Source organism: Mirounga leonina, unplaced genomic scaffold, assembly GCF_011800145.1.
Source record: "Mirounga leonina isolate KUSES-001 unplaced genomic scaffold, KU_Mleo_1.0 Mir_53, whole genome shotgun sequence".
NCBI classification, from domain to species: domain Eukaryota; kingdom Metazoa; phylum Chordata; class Mammalia; order Carnivora; family Phocidae; genus Mirounga; species Mirounga leonina.
Genome location: NW_023270807.1, coordinates 42562925 through 42583114, shown reverse-complemented (window position 1 = coordinate 42583114; position 20190 = coordinate 42562925). Strand labels below are relative to the sequence as shown.

Below are 20190 nucleotides of genomic sequence, written 5' to 3'. Positions count from 1 at the left end.
CTCAGTCCCAAAAGTTATGAAATCATGACTTCATAACGAACACTGTACAAGGTAAAAGGAGTACACCACAAAAACTTGATATCTACAGGTAGACATTTTAAGCCCTTAAGGCCCAATAGAGGCCACCTGTAGCCAGAAAAAAATGTCAAGAAAATTCACAGCTTAGTTCTGATCTTGATTCTACTTTGAGAATGTAAAAGTTTTTCAAGATTACAATAAGTAGCAATCTTTGAAAATGGGAACACGCGAAACTACTAACCCAGTCCAAATCCCCGTTTAAGAAATTCATGTATGCAATTCAAATATACTTAAGACATTCCAACACTATATTTAATTGGTAGACGTTACTTTTTAAGGATACAAAGAGTTTTCCCTACACACCCAAATAATTACTGTGAATATAATTTGGGCCTTGATTGATGGCTTTGTTCATTATTCGCACTTGCAGCAGACCTCCGTATCCGTTTAAGACGAACGTGGCTAGAGTTACCGCCCACCCCGGCTCCCAGTTGTAACTGAAACAAGTAAAGGAGCTCCAAGCTGTTGAGGCACAGGTAACGAACGGCACGGTTGGCTTGCAGAATCTGCCATTTAAGTCGCCCTGCCCTTCCGGGCCACGGCTGCCTCCGACAGCCGGGCGTGTCAGAGACAGAATGTAGAGGAGAAGGGGCTGGGCTTTGCCCGGCCGCGCGCGACGACGCCCTAGCCTTGGCCTTCACGGCAGCACTTGGAAAGCCCCCTGGCAGGGTCGCTGCAACGCCCCCGCCGCCCTCACGAATCCCGCAGTAGCCCGGCAGGTGTGCGCGGTGCGCGCGCGCGCAGTGCGTGCTGGGTGCGGGTCTAGCCGGCGGAGGGGCTGCCGAGGGCCTCGCGGAGGGTGGTTGGCTGGTGGGTGTCGGCCTCCCTGCCATCCCCGCCTCCTCCTTCTCGTCTCGCGCTGGCCGGGGATGCTCGCGCGCGGCGCCCCCCTGCCTGTAAGCTGGCGGTCCCGGGGCGTGGGGGGGGGGTAGAGTGTGTGAGTAGCTGGGAGGGGGCCGCGGGGCGCTCGGCGGAGAGCTCGCCCGGGTTAGTCCGCCGCCGTCACCTGACTCCTTGGAGCCGCCACAGCTGAGGTGGGGGCGGGGATGGGAACGCGGCGCGGATCGCTAGAGAGACGCGGCAGCGCTGGCGGAGGAGGCGGCGGCGGGCGGGTAGAGGCGCTCGGGGCCACGGGCGGCGGGCGCAGGGACCCCGGAGCTGAGGGCGGGGGGTGGTGCGGGCTAGGGCTGGAGGCATCTCGCCCCGGGGCACCGGGTCCGCGCGCGGTCGCACACGCCCACCCGGCGCGGCTTCCCTCGGCGGCCCAGGCTCCGCTCATCCTGCGGCGGGAGGCGCCGCTCCTGGGGCGGGGTGAGTACCCGCGGCACCGGCTCGGTCCCCTCCCCCGCGCCGGGGCAGCGCGCGGCTCCGGAGAGGATAATCCTAGGGCGCGGAGAAGGGCAGCGGCTGGGTGACAGCTCCGCGGCGCGCTCGAGCGCGGGCGGGGGGCTGGGCTGGGCTGTCAGCGCGTCTGTGCTCCGCTGCCGGGAAGGGCGAGGCGCCGAGAGACTCCGGTCCCTCCGCAGAGCCCCCGGGCGGCCCCTGCGGCGGGGATTGGGGGCGAGGGGAGGGGACTCGGGCGAAGGGCCTCGGCGGGGCTTGGGAGGCGGCGGCGAGGAAGGCAGGGGAGGCGAGGGCATAATATGGCGCAATGCTAGGATAATCTCCACCGCGCCCGAGGGAGGACGAGCCCACTGCTGCAGCAGCGCGAGGAGGAAGAGGGAAACGGTCAGGGCTAGGGTATCCGATTCAGACCCCGGAGCCTGCGGGCTACTAGGAAGAAACGCTGCGGCGGGCGGGCGAGAGGTGGGCACCCGGTGGGCGCGGCGCCCAGGGAATAATCCCGACGCACGCCGGGGCTGGTCCAACACGCGGGGATCAGGTTGCAGGCGAAGTGCTGATTGACAGGGGGGTGCCGGAGGGGTGAGGCGGGCGGCAGGGCGAGTGGAACCGGGACGGTGTCACGAGGCTGGGACCGGAGCCCGTGCTGGGGTTCGGTGACGGACCTACTCTTGTTGAAGACCCCCTAGATCGCGTATCACCAGCGGGGTTTAGCGCGTTGCTGGCTCCTAGAGGTGATACCAGGGCGGGGACGGAGAAGAGAGCCGCCGTGCGGCTGGAGGAGGCAAGGCCGGGGTGCTCGGAGGGTAGGGTCTGCGGGTTTAAAGCAGGACCATCTCCCCTCCTTTCCCGCAGAAGAGGAGGTGATAGACGCGGCCGGAGAAGATGTCGGGCCAAACGCTCACGGATCGGATCGCCGCCGCTCAGTACAGCGTGACAGGCTCCGCTGTTGCGAGAGCGGTCTGCAAAGCCACCACTCATGAAGTGATGGGCCCCAAGAAAAAGCACCTGGACTGTAAGCATCTTTTTATATAAGTGGGACATGCGCACGGCAGAGGCGCCCTGGATGCCGGCGTGCGGCCTGGGCTTGCTGTCGATAATGCTGCAGCTTTCAGAACTCCCAGCTGGGCTGCCCCTGAGCTCGAAATCTCCAGACGTGGAGGTGTTGCCTTGGGTCAACCCTGAAACCTTGTTTGTGTAAGAGCCATTTTTTTTTTTCTCCTGTTGACCTCCAGGGTCTTGGTGGAGAAAAAAAATTCTGTATGTATCAATAATATAAAATCCTGAGGAATCGTACGTTCTGGATTAGGCACGTTTCACCTCTTTTTTTTTTTTTTTTTTTTTCTTTCTCCACACACCACCCCTTTGTCCAGGTTACAGGAAATCAGGGGTTGCACAGTCATACACCCCCCCCCCCAAAGAAAATAAGAAAGGTGAAATCATAAAAGGTCAAACTTGTCACCCTAGTTTTCTGAATACATTTTTGAGTAGTTTTAAAATAGTGTCTTCTTTTTCAGTGTGGCTGCTGAGATTTCGTGTGTGAGTGTGGGTGTATGAGTGTATGTTGTATGTAACCATACCAAACTGAAATAAATTCAAGCTATTGAATGAGGAAATTGGACTTCAGAGATAATGGCAATTTCATTTTACACATCCTGGCACACTTCGTTGTCCGTTTCTCAGAAACTGCTGGGCAGAATGACTATGCTGTGGTCACAAAATGGATGTGCTTTCCCAGCATTCGAGATAGTGCACTTTTACAAGAAAACATTTCATTCATAATGCCTTTTCTTTATATTGGTTATTTGATGGAAAAAGGCTTTAATCTGGTTTGGAATCTATGTATTTCTAATATAAATTTTTCATTGGCTTAACACAGTAAATATTTTGTTATTGAAGGACAAATAGGGACTTAGAAAAAGGCTTTCCCTGGCTTTAGGTAGTGAAGCTCTTTATAGCTAAGGCTACATCAGAATGTGTTCTGTTGCTGCTGCTCAGTCTTTTTGACCTGCTTGGGACCCGCTCTGATACGATGTTTGTTGGTAAAGATCAGTGTTGGCATAAGAGACACAACTGTAGCCATACCCATTTCCCATCTGGCTTCCTTTCCCCATTTTCTGGGTTTCTTTTGCTTCGGGCCTTCCCCAGTGTCTGCCTTTTGCAGCTGAGAAAATGGCCCTAGTGTTAGAACTGACTTTAGTCCTATGATCTGTATAAGCACAGCTTGATGAAGCTTACAACTGGACATTGTAAGGGTTATCCAGCCTTGTGAGGCTGTTGTGTCATAAAATTGAATAATTTGCTTCTAGAAGCTTGTCTGAGGGGAGAACACCATTGCTCCTTCCCTGAGGAAATTTTTAACAAAATTTGTTGATATGGTATGGTATGTTGATGGAAGAGGCCACCAGGGCCAGGGCACCTAACAGAAGTGGAAATTATAAATTCATGACCAGCTCATTTTGCTGCAGCATGCTGAATCATTTAGCCATCTTTCCATCAGTTTCCCCAACTCTGGAAAGATGACTCATGTCTTAAAGGTATGTCAGTCTAGCAAATATTCGTAATAAAAAAGCTATAGGTGTTGGATTTGTTAGATGCTATGAAAATGGTAGATCAATATATCGATACATTTCATAGAATGTTCACAGATTTGAGCATTTCATTGAAACATTATTCAGATATAGACTCACTTTTCCATATCTAAATATTTAGTCACCTTAATCTTTTAGATCTGGATGGTCTTTTAAAAATTTTCAAGGTGGGAGGTTTTCCAGTATCTCCAGCATGTGAGTAAGTAGAGTGATTTTGAAGATGTAAAACATAACAGGGAGATTCTGTATTTAGAAAGCAGATAGCGCAGGAATTGGTATTGAATTATTAATGAGAATAATAACAACAGCTAAACATTTATTGAGCAGTTACTGTATGCCGGGCACTGGGCTTTACATTATTAATTTATCGCTGCTTAACAGGTTCAGGGAAGGTAATTAACTTTCACAGTTTTTAACCACGGCACTTAACAGTTGTCTGTAGTTTACTTAGTCATATTTTCTATTGGGGGGGGGGGAACAGTATTAGCCTGAATGGTTTAATTTCCAAAATACCCATCTTGTTTGTATGGCTTTGTGTGAAATCAAGCAGCACAACCCACGTCATTATTGCAATCTCTATGATATGCATGAAGAATTTTAAATTCAGTCAATTAAAAAAATGAGCAAAAGATAAGCAGTGAAGAGTATTAGTTTTTCTTTTTGACGTTTTACTTTTTGAGTAAGTAATAAAATAAATTAACTGCACTTAAAAACAATCTTAGGGAAGAATTTGGGAAGACAGATATCACATTACTGAAAAAATGACATGGAAAATTTGAAAATAGAAGTTTTGTTGTATTTATATGCATTGTAAGAGGGCATCTTTGCTTGGAATTCCTTGTGAAGTTCTTTTAAATAACAGTCGACTACCTTAGTAATTCACAGGTTTTCAGTTAACACACCAGTTATAAAAGTGAATCACACCTATTGTTAGAACATGCCAACACATAACTAACTTTCCCTATAGGCACTGAAGCGTTCTTAAGTAATGACTTAATTTTGAAAATATTAAATAGTTGGGAGGAAAAGAGCACAATGTAGAGTTGGGAATTTGAGACCAAAAAGTTTTAATTTTTAATTTGTTTGATTGGTGTATAACTTTCGGGTTTGGAGTTTAGGTTGGAAGATTATAAGATTAAAGTTTATGGTTTTGTGATTTTTTTCCCCCCAGATATTGGGTTAACTGAATGGGCTCCAAATATTATTTATTTAAAATGCTGGTTTAAAAGATTTTTTTTTTCTCTGTAGGTTGATAGGCCAGGAAAACTGGTAATTCTGGTGATTTATAAAATTATGCTTAATGATATATGATTTAAACATTTATAGGAATGATTAGTTAACATCTGGGGGCAGAATTATATATGGTGAGAAGGTAAAGAAACTCTAGACATACAGTCTCAGATTTTTTTCCCTTTTTTTTTTTTTCAATAACAGTTCCTTAGAGGAAAAGTATATTCAGAAAAGCTTCACCATAATCAGGAGTTACATATTGAATTTAAAATAATATTCTAAATAATGATTATATACCTTAAGGTACTTTTGAATTATGTAAAACTTTTATTCCGTACTCTACTGTAATAATGTTACTGCTTGCACATGAAAATTAACAAACACCTGACCATTGTTAGTTTGACATTAGTTTTTTGGGGGTGCCTGTACATCCTTGTTTCCTTTTCCTTGTAACTTTGTATACCTATTTGGTAATACATAAAACATCCAGGGTTCAGCAAGTATTTACCTTCTTGGTTACAACTGTTTTACATTTCAGTTGCTTTTTTTCCTTTTCTGCTTTGTAGCTGATGGCCTAAAGGATAGCCCAAGTCAAGTAATAAAGTAATAAGATCCAGTAAGGCACCTAGTATCTACCCAAGTGCTGTGTCACCGTTAAAGAACAACCAAGAGGGGCGCCTGGGTGGCTCAGTCGTTGGGCGGCTGCCTTCGGCCCAGGTCATGATCCCAGGATCCTGGGATCGAGCCCCATATCGGGCTCCCTGCTCGGCGGGAAGCCTGCTTCCTCCTTCTCCCTCTCTTACTCGCCCTGCTTGTGTTCCCTCTCTCGCTGTGTCTCTCTCTGTCAAATGAATAAATAAAATCTAAAAAAAAAAAACAACCAAGAAATAGAGTTGACCCAACGTAACACCTGCAGAGAGAAACTGGGAAAGTTTGGCAGCTCTAGTATAAGATTCATTTCTGTTAGTAGCTTTTACCAACAATTTCTATATATGCCATATTGTTAAAAAAAAAACAAAAAACAAAAAACCTCTTTAACATCATCAAAATTCAAACTTAGACATTACTATTACTATCAAACCAAACCTTGTGAAAAGCCAAATTGGTTATCAGCAATGCTATTTTTTTTTTCCCATTCTAAACCTCTTGAGGGTTTTTAATAATGAGCTTATGCCACATACTGAGCAAATGATTCAAGTTCTGAATCTTATGTTTAAGGGATACTGGCTGGCATTTTATATAGGATTCCTATCCTCCCAAATTAAGAAAAAGTAAGATTTGGGGCACCTGGGTGGCTCGGCCAGTTGGGCATCCAACTCTTGATTTTGGCTCAGGTTATGATCTCAGGGCAGTGGGATTGAACCCCACTTCAGTTTCCACACTCCGCAGGGAGTCAGCTTGACATTCTCTGTCTCTGTCTGCCCTTCCCCATGCTTGCTCGCTCTCTCTCCCCGACCCCAAATAAATAAATAAATAAATATTTTTTTAAAAAAAGGAAAACAGGATTTTATTTCTTATTAGAATATCTGGTAGAAGTAATGGGAGATTTGGACTGTTTTTGATTCAAGGCAAATATTGGCCAATTACCACAAAATACCTGCTGTTTTAATTTTTTTCATAAAATATCTGTAAAGCAGGAAATTTTGTGAGTAAACAGAATGAAAATTTAACCCTAAATTTTAACTAATTAATTAATTACAATAAATTTAAGTTTATTTTCTATACCTAAGCTTGCTTAGTATAAATAAAATATATTTTGATTTATAGAAATGCTATTTGCACACCAATTTAGTTGATACCATATCTATATTTGTGATAAGTTAATAAAGCTTTCTATAGTTCACAAATCAAAAAAATGGGCAAAAATTATTGAATAAAATTAATTGGATCAATCTATAAAAGTTTACTGAACACTAGAGTAACTTTCAACATGAGAGGTGTACTAATTTGCTGTAAATATATTTTACTTTTATTCCAGTTGTTCTCATTTCACTATTTGTTATTGACTAAATATACCCTCTCATTCTTCTATATGAAGGCATGCTCTGTTCCTTCTTGATTTCACCAGAAGACCCAGCACAAGCGTGAAGATGGAGATAGTATTTTTTAGGCAGTCATGAAGAGCTGGGGGAAATACACTTTTGAAAACGCATTTTAGTCGATGATCATTGATACAGCAAATCTGTAAAGGATCCAGTCTGTATGGTCCTGTGACATTCCCAGACAACACTCAGCATGCCAGGAGGGGGGCAGAGAGATCCTGTGAGGTTCAGGGGTTGGCAGGAGCAGGCAAAGCAGAAGAGTGGCAAAGAGTCTCAGGTAACAGCAGGGAGCATGTTTTAAAATGACTTAAAATAATCAGACTTTATATCAGCTAGTAGAATAGTAAGGATTTTTTTCTGGATCTTTTTATTTCCACATTTTCAGAGAAATCTTTTTTTTATGGTATAATGTTAATTCTATTTGGGTCACTTTAGATGGTTTTTTTCTCCTTTCTCCTTTCTCCACTCTCCAGTGTGGTTAGCAGATACTTTCTTAGAACCAGTATAAAATTGGTAATTCAAATCAATTTTTTAAATGTGGTAAAAATTGAATGTATGGAAAAAATATAAAATTATATACAGAGTAGGTAAATTCACATCTTTTTGTAATATTAGCTTGCCGCATTTTAGATTAAAATCTCGATTTTTGGTACATTGCCATATGAGTTTTAATGTTTAATAAATGACTGCTAAAGTCTTACTTGTAAATTTAATCTGTGCACTTAGTTGCTATGGATCCATCTCTTAGCTTTTCACAAATAAATATCCTTTAGATATCTTCCTGCCTCCCTTCAGATTGATTGATGCTGGGATAGGGTGTTCTTGGAGCTTATCTAGGTTTCAATACTTGGTAAAGAAGGTCGGAAGTGACATATAACCTTCTTCCCTGACGACCTAGGATGCTTTCCTTACAGAGGTTTATTTTCGGTGACTCAACTCCTGATCCAGTTGCTACTGACTAAGCCTTCAAATATAATCATAGTTCAGTTAAATAATTTGAAAAGCCACATTTCTTGCCATTAAAAATATTTATTCTTCAGTTCCACCTTGTTGGCAAATGTTTTTCTGTTCACCGAGAAACATTGTTTGCTTATGAAGGGAAATGTTAGCTGTCTGTTTTTTCTTAGGTGTTTATGTAATGTGCTCTAGGTTTTGTTTCTCATAAAGGGGAGAATAGGAGAATGGCATACCAAGTGTTAGTTGCATGATGAGCTGTAAGACAGGATGGAGTCTTCCTAGGAGCAGCTGGGTGAAAGCACAGGCCAGAGAGAGAATTGTACCCCAAAGCCCACAGCCTTCTTAGAACTGGGTTCCTGCTCTCTCTTCATTTGTTCCAAATGTGTGAGGATCCGTCCTGCCCTCCCATATATACATAACCTTTCTCTATTATGCATCTTTAAGAAAGATCTAATGATTCCTAAAGGATTTTGTGATATGCCATTCCTGGCTACTCAGGAGAGAGAGAGAAGCTGCATCTTTGTCTACTTCGTGTGGTTTTGCTTTTTGGCCTGATCATTAATTATTCTCCCAAGATTAGCACTTTTATTTTAAATGATAACTCTCCTCCTTTCTATATTAGCTATTCTGTCATCTGTATTTTTAAGCTCTCCTCCTATCTCTCTTATAAGCATTTTCAAGTATCTCCATTTAAAACAAAGCCACCTACACACAACTCTCCTTGGACTCTATGACCTCTTCCAGCAACCAACTATCGTCCCTTGTTTTTCTTTTGCACCCAAGCTTCTTGAAACAGAATTTTACCATTCCAAAGAAAACAAACACAAGTCTGCCCTTCTTTGGATATTCTGTGTCTTTGGCTTAATCCATGCATGAAGTAATAGGATTGCTGTTAGGGGCCAGGCATTGCCAACCCAATTGGCCAAGCCACTAATTTGAGAGTTGTTATCCCTCATCTCTCACATCCAGTGGGTACTCAATTGTTAAAAACTCTCTGAAATCTCCTTCTTAACTGTCTCTGCTTTGCTTTAGATCAGTAATAAACCTCATTTGTAAAAAGAAGTTTAGTAATAGTACCTATTTCGTCTTTGGTGAGGAATAAATGAGATCATGTATGTAAAATACCTAGCTCAGAGCTTGATGCACAAATGTGCAATGAATATCAGTTATTACTACCGCTATCACTGTTAACCGTTACTTGTACAGTTGCTGTTGATGCTACTCTTGCCCCTACTAGAATCGTTACTGCTACTTCCACCACTGTAATGACAGATACGATCACTAGTGATTTGCCATTACCCCTTCTCCATGCTTGTATTTGCTTCCTGCTGTCAGTTGCTTCAGTTTTTTGTTGTTGTTGTTGTTGTTTTGTTTTGTTTTTTAGTTGCTTCGGTTTTTACGTTAATTCCAACTTTTTCTATAGTTTGGAAGTTTAAAATCTATATTATTTCTGTTCTTTTAGTGATCCCCTTGAAAAATTTAATATGCCTACTTGAAGTCTAAAGTAGAACAGTATCTTTTATTTCCTCCCAAAGAAGAGAAACTTAGGAACTTTACTCCAGTCACCCACTTCTTACTTACATGCTGTGCTGTCTAGTATTTTAATTCTACCATAGTTTTAACCCCCAAAGCTAGACATTGTTATTCGTTATAGGCAGTGTTTATGTCGGTAAATCCTCCTTGACTTCTTTTTTCACCATTGCTTCATTATGCCTACGATTTTCCTGAACTGTATTCCTCTTCAAGCTCCTTCCTTCAGTGAGGTTCTTTAGTAGTCATCTCTGATTTTGTCTTTAAAAAAAAACTTATTTTGCCCATATATTTGAAGGATAGTTTATCTGTGTACACAATTCTGGATTGACAGTTATTTTTCCTTTGAAGATAATTTCACTCTTTTGGCTTCTGTTGGAGTCCACCTGCCTTTAGGTAATCTCTTTTTGTGGCAGCTTTTATAATCTTGTTTGTCTTTTCCTTCTGTAGTGTATGATTGTGTAGATGTAGCTTTCTTTTTTTATTTATTTTTTTAAATTTTAATTTCAGTATAGTTAATATAACAGTGTTATATTTATTTCACATGTACAATATAGTAGTTCAACACTTGTAGACATTACTCAGTGCTCATCATGGTAAGTATACTCTTAATCTTCATCATCTATTTCACCCATTTCCTTACTCTCCTCCCCCCTGGTAACCATGTCTGTGGTTCTCTGTAGTTCTCTCTCATCTCTGTAAGAGTCTATATTTTGGTTTGTCTCTTTGTTGTTGTTGTCCTTTGTCCTTTTACACAAAACATTTGTTTCTTAAATTTACATATGAGTGAAACCGTACGGTATTTGTTTTTCTCTGACTGGCTTATTTCATTTAGCATTATACCCTCTAGATCTATCCATGTTGTTGCAAATGGCAAGATTCCATTATGTTTTGTGGCTGAGTAATATTCCATTGTGTGTATATATACACCACATCTTCTTTATCCATTCATCTATCAGTGGACACTTGGGCTATGTCTGTAATTTGGCTGTTGTAAATAATGCTGCAGTAAACATAGGGGTGCATATATCTTTTTGAATTAGTGTTTTCATATTCTTCGGGTAATTACCCAGTAGTGGAATTACTAGATGATATGGTAGTTTTATTTTTTATTTTGGGGGAATCTCCATATTGTTTTGTATAGTGACTGTACCAGTTTGTATCCCCACCAACAGTGCAAGAGGGTTTCTTTACATCTTTACCAACACTTACTCTTTCTTGTGTTTTTGGCTTTAGCTGTTCTGACAGGCATGAGGTGATATCCACTATGGTTTTGATTTGCATTTCCCTGATGATAAGTGATGTTGAGCATCTTTTCATGTGTGTGTTGGCCATCTGTATGTCTTCTTTGGAGAAATACCTGTTCATGTCTTCTGTCCATTTTTTAATTAGATTGTCTTTTTTGGTGTTGAGTTGTGTAAGTTCTTTATATATTTTGGATACTGACCCTTTATTGGATATGTCATTTGCAAATATCTCCTCCCATTCAGTAGGTTGTCTTTTAGTTTTGTTGGTTGTTTCCTTTGCTGTGCAGAAGCCTTTTATTTTGATGTCCCAGTCATTTATTTTTGCTTTTGTTTCCCTTGCCTCAGGAGACGCAGCTAGAAAAATATCACTATGACTGATGTCAGAGAAATTACTGCCTGTGCTTTCTTCTAAGATTTTTATGACTTCATGTCTCACATTTAGGTCCTTTAATCCATTTGTGAATTTATTTTTGTGTATGGTGTAAGAAAGTTTCATTATTTTGCATGTAGTGGTCCAGTTTTTCCAACACCATTTGTTGAAGAGACCGTCTTTTTCCCATTGAATATTCTTGCCTCCTTTAGTTGGAGATTAATTGGCCATATAGTTGTGGATTTATTTCTGGGCTCTCTATTCTGTTCCATTGATCTATGTGTCTGTTTTTGTGCCAGTACCATATTGTTTGATTACTACAGTTTAGTAGTATATCTTGATATCTGGGATTGTGATACCTTTTATACTTGTTTTTCAAGATGCTTTGGCTATTTGGGGTTTTTTGTGGTTCCATATACATTTTAGGATTGTTTGTTCTAGTTCTGTGAAAAATCCTGTTGATATTTTGATAGGGATTCCATTAAATCTGTAGATTGCTTTGGGTAGTACAGAAATTCTAACAATATTCTTCAAACCCATGAGCATGGAATGTCTTTCCAGTCCTTGGTGTCATCTTGATCTCTTTAATCAGTGTTTTATAGTTTTAGGAGTACAGGTCTCTCACGTCCTTGGTTAAGTTTATTCCTAGGCACTTAATTATTTGTGTAATTGTAAATGGAATTATTTTCTTAATTTCTCTTTCTGCTACTTCATTATAATTGTGTAGAAATTCAACAGGTTTCTGTATATTGATTTTGTATCCTGTGACTTTACTGAATTCATTTATCAGTTCTAGTAGTTTTTTGGTGGAGTCTTTAAGGTTTTCTTTTTTTTTTTTTTTAAGATTTTATTTATTTATTTGACAGCGAGAGAGGGAACACAAGCAGGGGGAGTGGGAGAGGGAGAAGCAGGCTTCCTGCTGAGCAGGGAGCCCGATGAGGGGCTTGCTCCCAGGACCCTGGGATCATGACCTGAGCAGAAGGCAGATGCTTAACGACTGAGCCACCCAGGTGCCCCTAGGGTTTTCTATATATAGTATCATGTCATCGAAAATAGTGAAAGTTTTACCTCTACCTTGCTAATTTGGATGCCTTTATTTCTTTTTGTTGTCTGATTGTTGTGGCTAGGGCTTTCAGTCCTATGCTGAATAAAAGTGGTGGGAATGGAAATGATCTTGTTCCTGATCTTAGGGGAAAAGCTCTCTGTTTTTCATCATTGAGTATGATATTAGCTGTGGGTTTCATATATGACCTTTATTATGTTGAGGTATGTTCTCTCTAAACCAGTTTGTTGAGAGTTTTTATCATGAATGGATGTTGTACTCTGTCAAATGCTTTTTTTTTTTTTTTGCATGTATTGGAATAATCATACAGTTTTTATCCTTTTTCTTGTTGATGTGTTGTATCACATTGACTGATTTGCAAATATTGAACTACCTTTGCATCCCAGGAATAAATCCCACTTGATTGTAGTGAATGATTTTTTAATGTGTTGTTGGATTTGGCTTGGTAATATTTTGTTGAGGATTTTTGCATCTGTGTTCATCAGAGATATTGGCCTGTAGTTCTCTTCTTTTGCAGTGCTGTTATCTGGTTTTGGTATCAGAGTAATGCTGGCCTCATAGAATGAGTTTGGAAGCTTTCCTTCCCCTTAGATGTAGCTTTCTTTTATTTATCCTCTTTGGAACTTTTGGGTTTCCTGAATATGAGAATTCATTTCTCTTATCAGGTCTGGGAAATTCTCAGCATTTCTTGTTATTGACTGTGACCTACATCCATTTTCTTTTTTGTTGTCTTCAAATATGATTATATATATACTAAACTTTCACATCATATCCTTGTATCTCTAAATATACCTTTTGTAGTTTTCAATGCTTGCTTTACTGTTTAGTATGCTTTGTTTTTCAGATACTTCCTATTTATTAATTCTCTCTTTAGCTATGTTTTATCTGCTTTTACCCATCCTTAGTTTTTAATTTTATTCACTTATATTTTTTATTTTTGAAGTTTTTCAAATTTGCTCTTTTTTTGGATGGCATATACTTCTTACATTTTTTAGTTCCTCTTTTGTTTCTTCATTTGAAACACAATTCATTTCATATTCTGTATCACACAGATCCATTACGTGAAGCTCTGTGTTTGCTATGGTTTTTGCCTGATCCTCAATCATGAAATGTTTCCTTGTGTGTTTGTAATTTTGGACTTCATCTGTGGGAATCCTGAAAACTTAGGATAACCTAGAGAGGATTTGTATTTGCCTCTGCCAGATCCCACAAGTGCTACCGTCATGGGAGCACCTTAAGTTGATTTCTGCTGTTGGAGTTTCCCCTCTAGTGCAAGTCTGGGTCCATAATTTCAAAGTCTAAAGAAAAGACCAAAATTCTTTTTTGTAAAGCATTTGGTAGCAAAATTTGTACTACCTACCATGAAAGTTTTTATGTTGAACTACAGAAATATTGTTGTATTATGATATGCTGCCCAGATTAGACTGGGGTGTTACTTAATATCTGGGGTATGTACCATATTACTTTGTAAAATCTGAACAATCAAATTCTGAAATACATATGGCTCTGAAGGTCTTGAATAGAAAAGTGTGAATATGTAGTCTAAATATGAGTCAGAAACTTGGACAAGAGGAAAGCTATGATTACAAAAGCCCTAGAGATTTCTTCTTTTCCCCAGAACCTAGACTAAGTGGGACAAGCTTTTCTATTGTCTTCTTTGCTGGAAGGTGTTCTTTTTGTTTTTGTTTTTTCTACTGATTTTACAAAGGGAGTAACCCTTTGATCATCCCAGCTTTCTGTGAAGGTCTTTATTCCAACTCGCCACCTTGCTTAGTTCAAAGACCTTGTTTTCTGTTCCCTGTAAGGCTGTTAAAATCTAAGCTTTCTGGCCACTCAAACTAACACCTGGCCTCAAGGAGCCTTCTCCTCCATATCACTTTACCATGTGTTTTTCTGTATCTTCTTTATGTTTTGGCCTTGAAGATCACCTTTTATTTTCTTGTGAGTTCACCCAAATGAGTGGAAGGATGCCAGTAATATTTATCTAAATTATCAGGTGTGGTTTTTTCTGTATGCAGCCTGTTTCCAATCCACTGTTCTTTCCTCTCCCTCCACTCCCCATACACACCACAATTCATTCCTGATAAACTTTGAAATTCATTAGGTTCACTATCCTCTGTATTACTTCTGGGCCTTTGTGCTGTGTCTGTGTTCTAATATATTTTAAAAATCTCATTTCTAAAACCTAGCTTTAGTCATTCCTTGTCAGGACTTCAGTGGTCCCCTATGCATGTATCCCTGTCATATCATTCACGGAGCTTTAGTGGGATCCTATTTAGTGAAATTTTTTTCCTCTAGTCTGCAGTTTAATTGAAGTTGCCTTATCCCTAACACCAAAATAGCATGGAAGCAGGTTTTGGTAAACATTTGCTGAATGATTTTTTTTGTTACAGATTTCACATTTCCCAAATTTCAGAACTTTTTGTTCTTATAAACTTTTTCTTGCTAACTTTGCAGAAGAGCAAGGAGTTAAACTTGATCATTTTCTCTCAAGGTTTTGAAAGCCATAGAAGTGTAATATTGAAGGAAAACAAACAAAGGAAACATTATATTGCTTAATGTACATAGCTGCACATTTCTTGATAGTCTTTCAACACTTGTATCCTTGTGACATGATAAAAATTTCATCTTGGGCCACCTGGGTGGCTCAGTTGGTTAAGTGTCCAACTCTTGATCTCAGCTCAGGTCTTGATCTCAGGGTTGGGGGTTTAAGACCCACACTGGGCTCCATGAAAAAAATTTCATTTGGGGAAAATTATATCCTTGATACAAAAAGTTTTTTTGGTTGTGGATTTAAAGCATGTGTGTATTTCTCTTGGTGCATATCATCAATGATTAGATTGTAGATGATTATTAATATTAGAGAAAATTCTTCACTAGCATTTATTGTGTGTATATGTGTGTACCCATTTGCTTTAGTTTGTTTTGAGTTGGATACAGTTAGGTAGCACTGTTTTTTAGTATCCACTTTACAATTCACAAGTACATACATTATGAGTGGTAGAGATGGTTACGGAAGAAAAACATTATTTCAAAGTATATACTCTTAATTTTCATTAAAATGATATTCACTATATATATATGGTGATGCTATTCACTAACATGATAATATTACCATTAGAAACATGAGGGGTTTAGAAAAGCTCTGAGGAAGGGGGACAAGCTTAAGCTAAAACTTTGGGTGGTTTTGCCTTTGCAAAGAGAGCAATAAATGTTAGCATATTTAATTTGGCTTTTAATGACCTGTTTGTCGAAATTAGAAATTACTTTCAGTATTGGGGCTTTCAGTAACTTACTTAGTACAGTGCCATTATTTATTCACTTAACAAATATTTGGGTATTTACTAAATGTCAGGAATTGTTCCAGGAGGCAAGGATACCATGGTGAACAAGGTACAGCTCTTGGAAACTTAGTAGGGGAGACAGAAAATGAAAGAAATAATTACAAGTGGCTCAAAAAGAATTGAGTGTTAAGAGGGGAAGTGAAGACTCCAGTGGAGGTACCTTGCAGAAGTTATGTTTAAGCCCATACCTGAAGAACGAGTGGACTACCTAGGTTAGGTGCAGACAGGAGCTGCTGAACACTGTTCTAAGAAGAGATTCAAAGGGGACAAGACACATTTTAGGAATTTAAAAAAGTGAAAGGTCACTGGAAAACTGAATTTAGAGGGCCAAGAATGTTAAGCAAGACCTGAATTGTGAACTGGGACCAGATATGGAGGGCCTGCTAGGCTGGAGAGAATATTCCTTTTCACAGATGAGGAATCTAAATCCCAGAAAGGCAAAATCATACATTCTATATGGGTTAATACTGAGTAATTCTTATCTGTCTTCCTTGAGCAGGTGCCCTAATGGGTCATTACCTTGGTCACCTAGTTCTGATTGCTGTATTGGTGCCAGGAAATATCTGGGCAAGTCATGTGAGAAATGTAAACATATTTAGGGGCGCCTGGGTGGCTCAGTTGTTAAGCGTCTGCCTTCGGCTCAGGTCACGATCCCAGGGTGCTGGGATCGAGCCCCGCATCGGGCTCCCTGCTCAATGGAGAGCCTGCTTCTCCTTCTCCCACCCCAGCCCCCCGCTTGTGTTCCCTCTCTCAGTGTCTCTCTCTCTCAAATAAATAAATAAAATCTTTAAAAAAAATGTATATACATACACACACACATGAACTTTAATAGTCTGAATTCGAACTCACCATAAATGCAAACCCAACCCAGGGCACTTCTGACACAGTGGACAGTCAGGAAGCAGTCCCTAATGGCATTCCAGGATGCATCTTGCCAGCCTGACCTCTTTTTCTCTTTTCCCTCTTCTTGTCTGTTGCTTGGTTCTTGGGTCATAGAGCTAACACCAGAGAATGCTTCCTATGCCATTGGTGATAGTGAAGACGAAAAAGATTACAGACTCATGTAACTTAGTTCAAAGTTTTCTAAAAAGTGTATAAAATGAACTTTAGAGGCCATTTAGTTTGGTCTTATTATTTGGTGACATAATTTATAACATTTTTAACTATCACCACTGAAATAATAGCATTTTATAATCAGGCTTAATTGTTAATGCAAAACAAAAAACAAGACTACCCCCCCCCAAAATCATGATATATATTAAGTATATCTAAGTATGTCTATGTCATATTTCATTGGGTTTGTTAGCCTGTTAATGCCCAAGAAAAAAACTTATGTTATTAAAATTGAGGTTGAGGAAATAGCCAGGTAAAAAATTTTCTTTCTCCTCTTCTCTCCAAAGCTAGTAGTTTCCACATTATCATCCTCTATAATTCTTTTCTTTTAGTATTAAAAATATCAGAAAATATCTTATTATTTTTTCTTAAAAGCTGGAATAGAATTTTAGAAAACTTCCTATAATCCCATTATCAACTTGATTAGCTTCAGATTGTACACTTTACAGATCCCCCATCATCTGACTAAACAGTGAGACCATGGCTTAACAAAGGTTTGTTATTTTTGTCTCCCTACCTCAATAAGGTTGCAGTGTGTTCATGTTTTTCTGGGCTCTTCATTAAGCATTTTAACATTTAACATTCTGGTTTTTGTCTGCCTTGAGTGAGCATGAGTGAACCCTTGAAAGGTTCCATGGAAGGCTGATTTGAGGCTGTGCTAAGGACCAGGCTGAACCCACTGTTTACCACCTGCATCTCCTCATTGCTTTGTGGTTCTGTACTTCTTTTTCCCACCAGGGAGCTCATCATAGTTCCAGAGGAGTCACTTAACTTTTAGTTATACTTTATTGCGTTTTATGAAGAACTGTGTGCTGCCATAACATTACTCTGTCAAGGGTCTGTTCTCTATATCTCAGTGGAAGATAGTGACTTTGGCCCTTCTGTGGACTGTGCTAATCATTTCATGTAGTAATGCTGTGAACTCAAAGAAGTGCTTCCTCGGTTGAGTTCAGCATTACTTTTTCAGATGGATAAAGAAGAGTATAAATTGGGCACTCCATTGGTAGGAGTATAAATTGGTACAAATTTTGGGGAGGGAAAATTGGCAATATTACTCAAAACTCTTAAAAATCCCAGCAATTTGATGGCTATAAATTTACCTCTGATAAATAATTGGCAAACTGCAGAAGAGTATGCATCCAGAGGTATTTGTTGCAGCAGTGTATGTAGGAATACAAAATTGAATACGCCTAAATACTTGATTGAAAAATTGTGGTGTGTCCAAACAATATGATACTGGGCAACCTTGAAAAACAACATTGTTAAAGTCTATCCGACATGTAAAGCCAATTTATCAGATGTGATCTAATTTTCTTTAAAAAAAAAAAAAAGTACTGGGGCGCCTAGGTTGCTCAGCCCTTGGGCGTCTGCCTTCGGCTCAGGTCACGATCCCGGGGTCCTGGGATCGAGCCCCGCATCAGGCTCCCTGCTCTGTGGGGAGCCTGCTTCTCCCTCTCCCACTCCCCCTGCTTGTGTTCCCTCTCTCTCTCTCTCTCTCTGTCAAATAAATAAATAAAATCTTTAAAAAAAAAAAAAGGTACTATATGTATATGTTCATGGTACATATTTTGGTAGAGTATAGCCAAAATGTTATCTGTGGTTTATACCCATATTAATCATGTTTTGATTATGGGTTACAGGACTATAGATCAAACTAGTTTGGGCAAAGAGAGGATCATTTGGGCCCTTGTAACTAAGCTGAGGGAAAGGCAGGGTGAATGGGTGTCTCTGGTGCTTGCTTAGGATTCTCTCCCCACCTCCTATTTCTCTTGTCCTAGAGTTTTACAAATTCATAGGGAAGAATTCTGATATGCTTTGCTCAGGTCATGGTTTATCTTTGTCAGTATGTGGCATGATACTATGGTTGTGGATCTTAACCAGAACTACCTTGTTGGGAATCCCAAGAGCTAGTGACTTGAAACAAGTTTTATGTCTTGCCCACATCTCAGTCTGCTATGGATGGCTCCTTCCTTCTAGGTATTCTATCACCTAGGGTTTCAGAGTCCTCCACTGGATTCTGTGCATCTATCTGACAGAAGAAAGAGGACAGAATGGGGGGTAGGGGTGGAGGAAGTATTATAGGGGAAGATTGACGTTCAGGCCTAGACATCATTTAGCCTATATTCCATTGGCAAGAACTCAGTGGCCTCATGAGGAGAAGGTGGGAAATGAAGACTAGCTGTGAATCCAGGAGGAGGAAATGGCATATGAGCACATAGTGTTGACTCTACCATGCCCCTGGAAAAAGAAATTGGATTATGGCTTGTCACCTATATCTTAAAACACTTATAGTATGCCACTTAGATGTCTAGGGATTTTGCTGCTATAGTCATGTGACCGTTAATATCTAGTAATCAGCTAGCTGTTAATTTTTCTTTCTGTGAGACCAGATGATTCTGGAAATGGATGACTAATAGCCAGCCGGTAGACTCACTGCATACTTCTCCGGCTTGGCAGACATTGCAGATTGATTCTGGCACAATTTTCTTCAAAGCTTTGATTTGGCCTCCTAGTGCACCCATAGACAATGCTTTGGATTTCTGCTGTCAGTCATAGTTAGCACTTAGGATGAAACACATTTGCTATCCCTGTCTAGGCAGTTTATCCATGCTAGATACTAAGGCAAAGCATTTGCTGGATTTACCTACAACTCCAGATTGGCATTCAACTTGGATGTTTCCATGCCCAGAATTCATTGGACAATGACCTTGTCTTTAAAATCTAGTAATTCAGTGATTTGTGTGGATAGACCATGGGAAGAAGTTCTTCCTTTCTCTGTTCAATAGCCAAAGGATGTTGTTCCTGGTTTTATATTTTGCATTAACAGAGAATGTTATGGCTAATGTGAGACAGGGAAAGGATGCTTGAATTTTTGCATTTAAGATCTAACCTTCTTTAGGCATCAAGTCTGATATTAATCAATTGCCTTAAAATATGTTATACAAAGCATATTTGAATTTTAGTACCAAGAACTTTTCTTTGAGTTCTTACTTAGGTACCTACATGAATATGGTTTCTTTTTTTAATGTAAGATGTTTCTTTGTTCACTATTTGATGTGTAGTACATTAACTGTCTTTTCCTGTAAGATTTAAATGAAGAAAAATAAAGGGGCTCTCTGGAGTGAAGGAGAGGCCCACACATGAGCATTGTATGTTATCGATTGCTGCCATCCTCACAAACCCCTGTGAGGTAAATACTCTTATCCTTACTTTACAGAGAAGGAAAACAAGGCCTGAAGAGGTTAGGGAACTCACCCAAGGTCTCACAGATGATGAGGGGAGAA

The 20190-nt window shown here is 40.1% G+C and overlaps 1 protein-coding gene across 1 annotated transcript in view; it reads left to right on the top strand.

Moving 5' to 3' along the window:
- The first annotated feature begins 1276 nt into the window (after positions 1–1276).
- The window catches only part of SNAP91 (synaptosome associated protein 91), a 143854-nt gene continuing 124940 nt past the window's right edge, over positions 1277–20190 (top strand). Inside the window, exons 1-2 of the mRNA XM_034991106.1 lie at positions 1277–1389; positions 2275–2434. Of these exons, the coding sequence (XP_034846997.1) occupies positions 2305–2434 (130 nt within the window). The 5' untranslated portion in view covers positions 1277–1389; positions 2275–2304. The remainder of the gene's footprint in view (positions 1390–2274; positions 2435–20190) is intronic.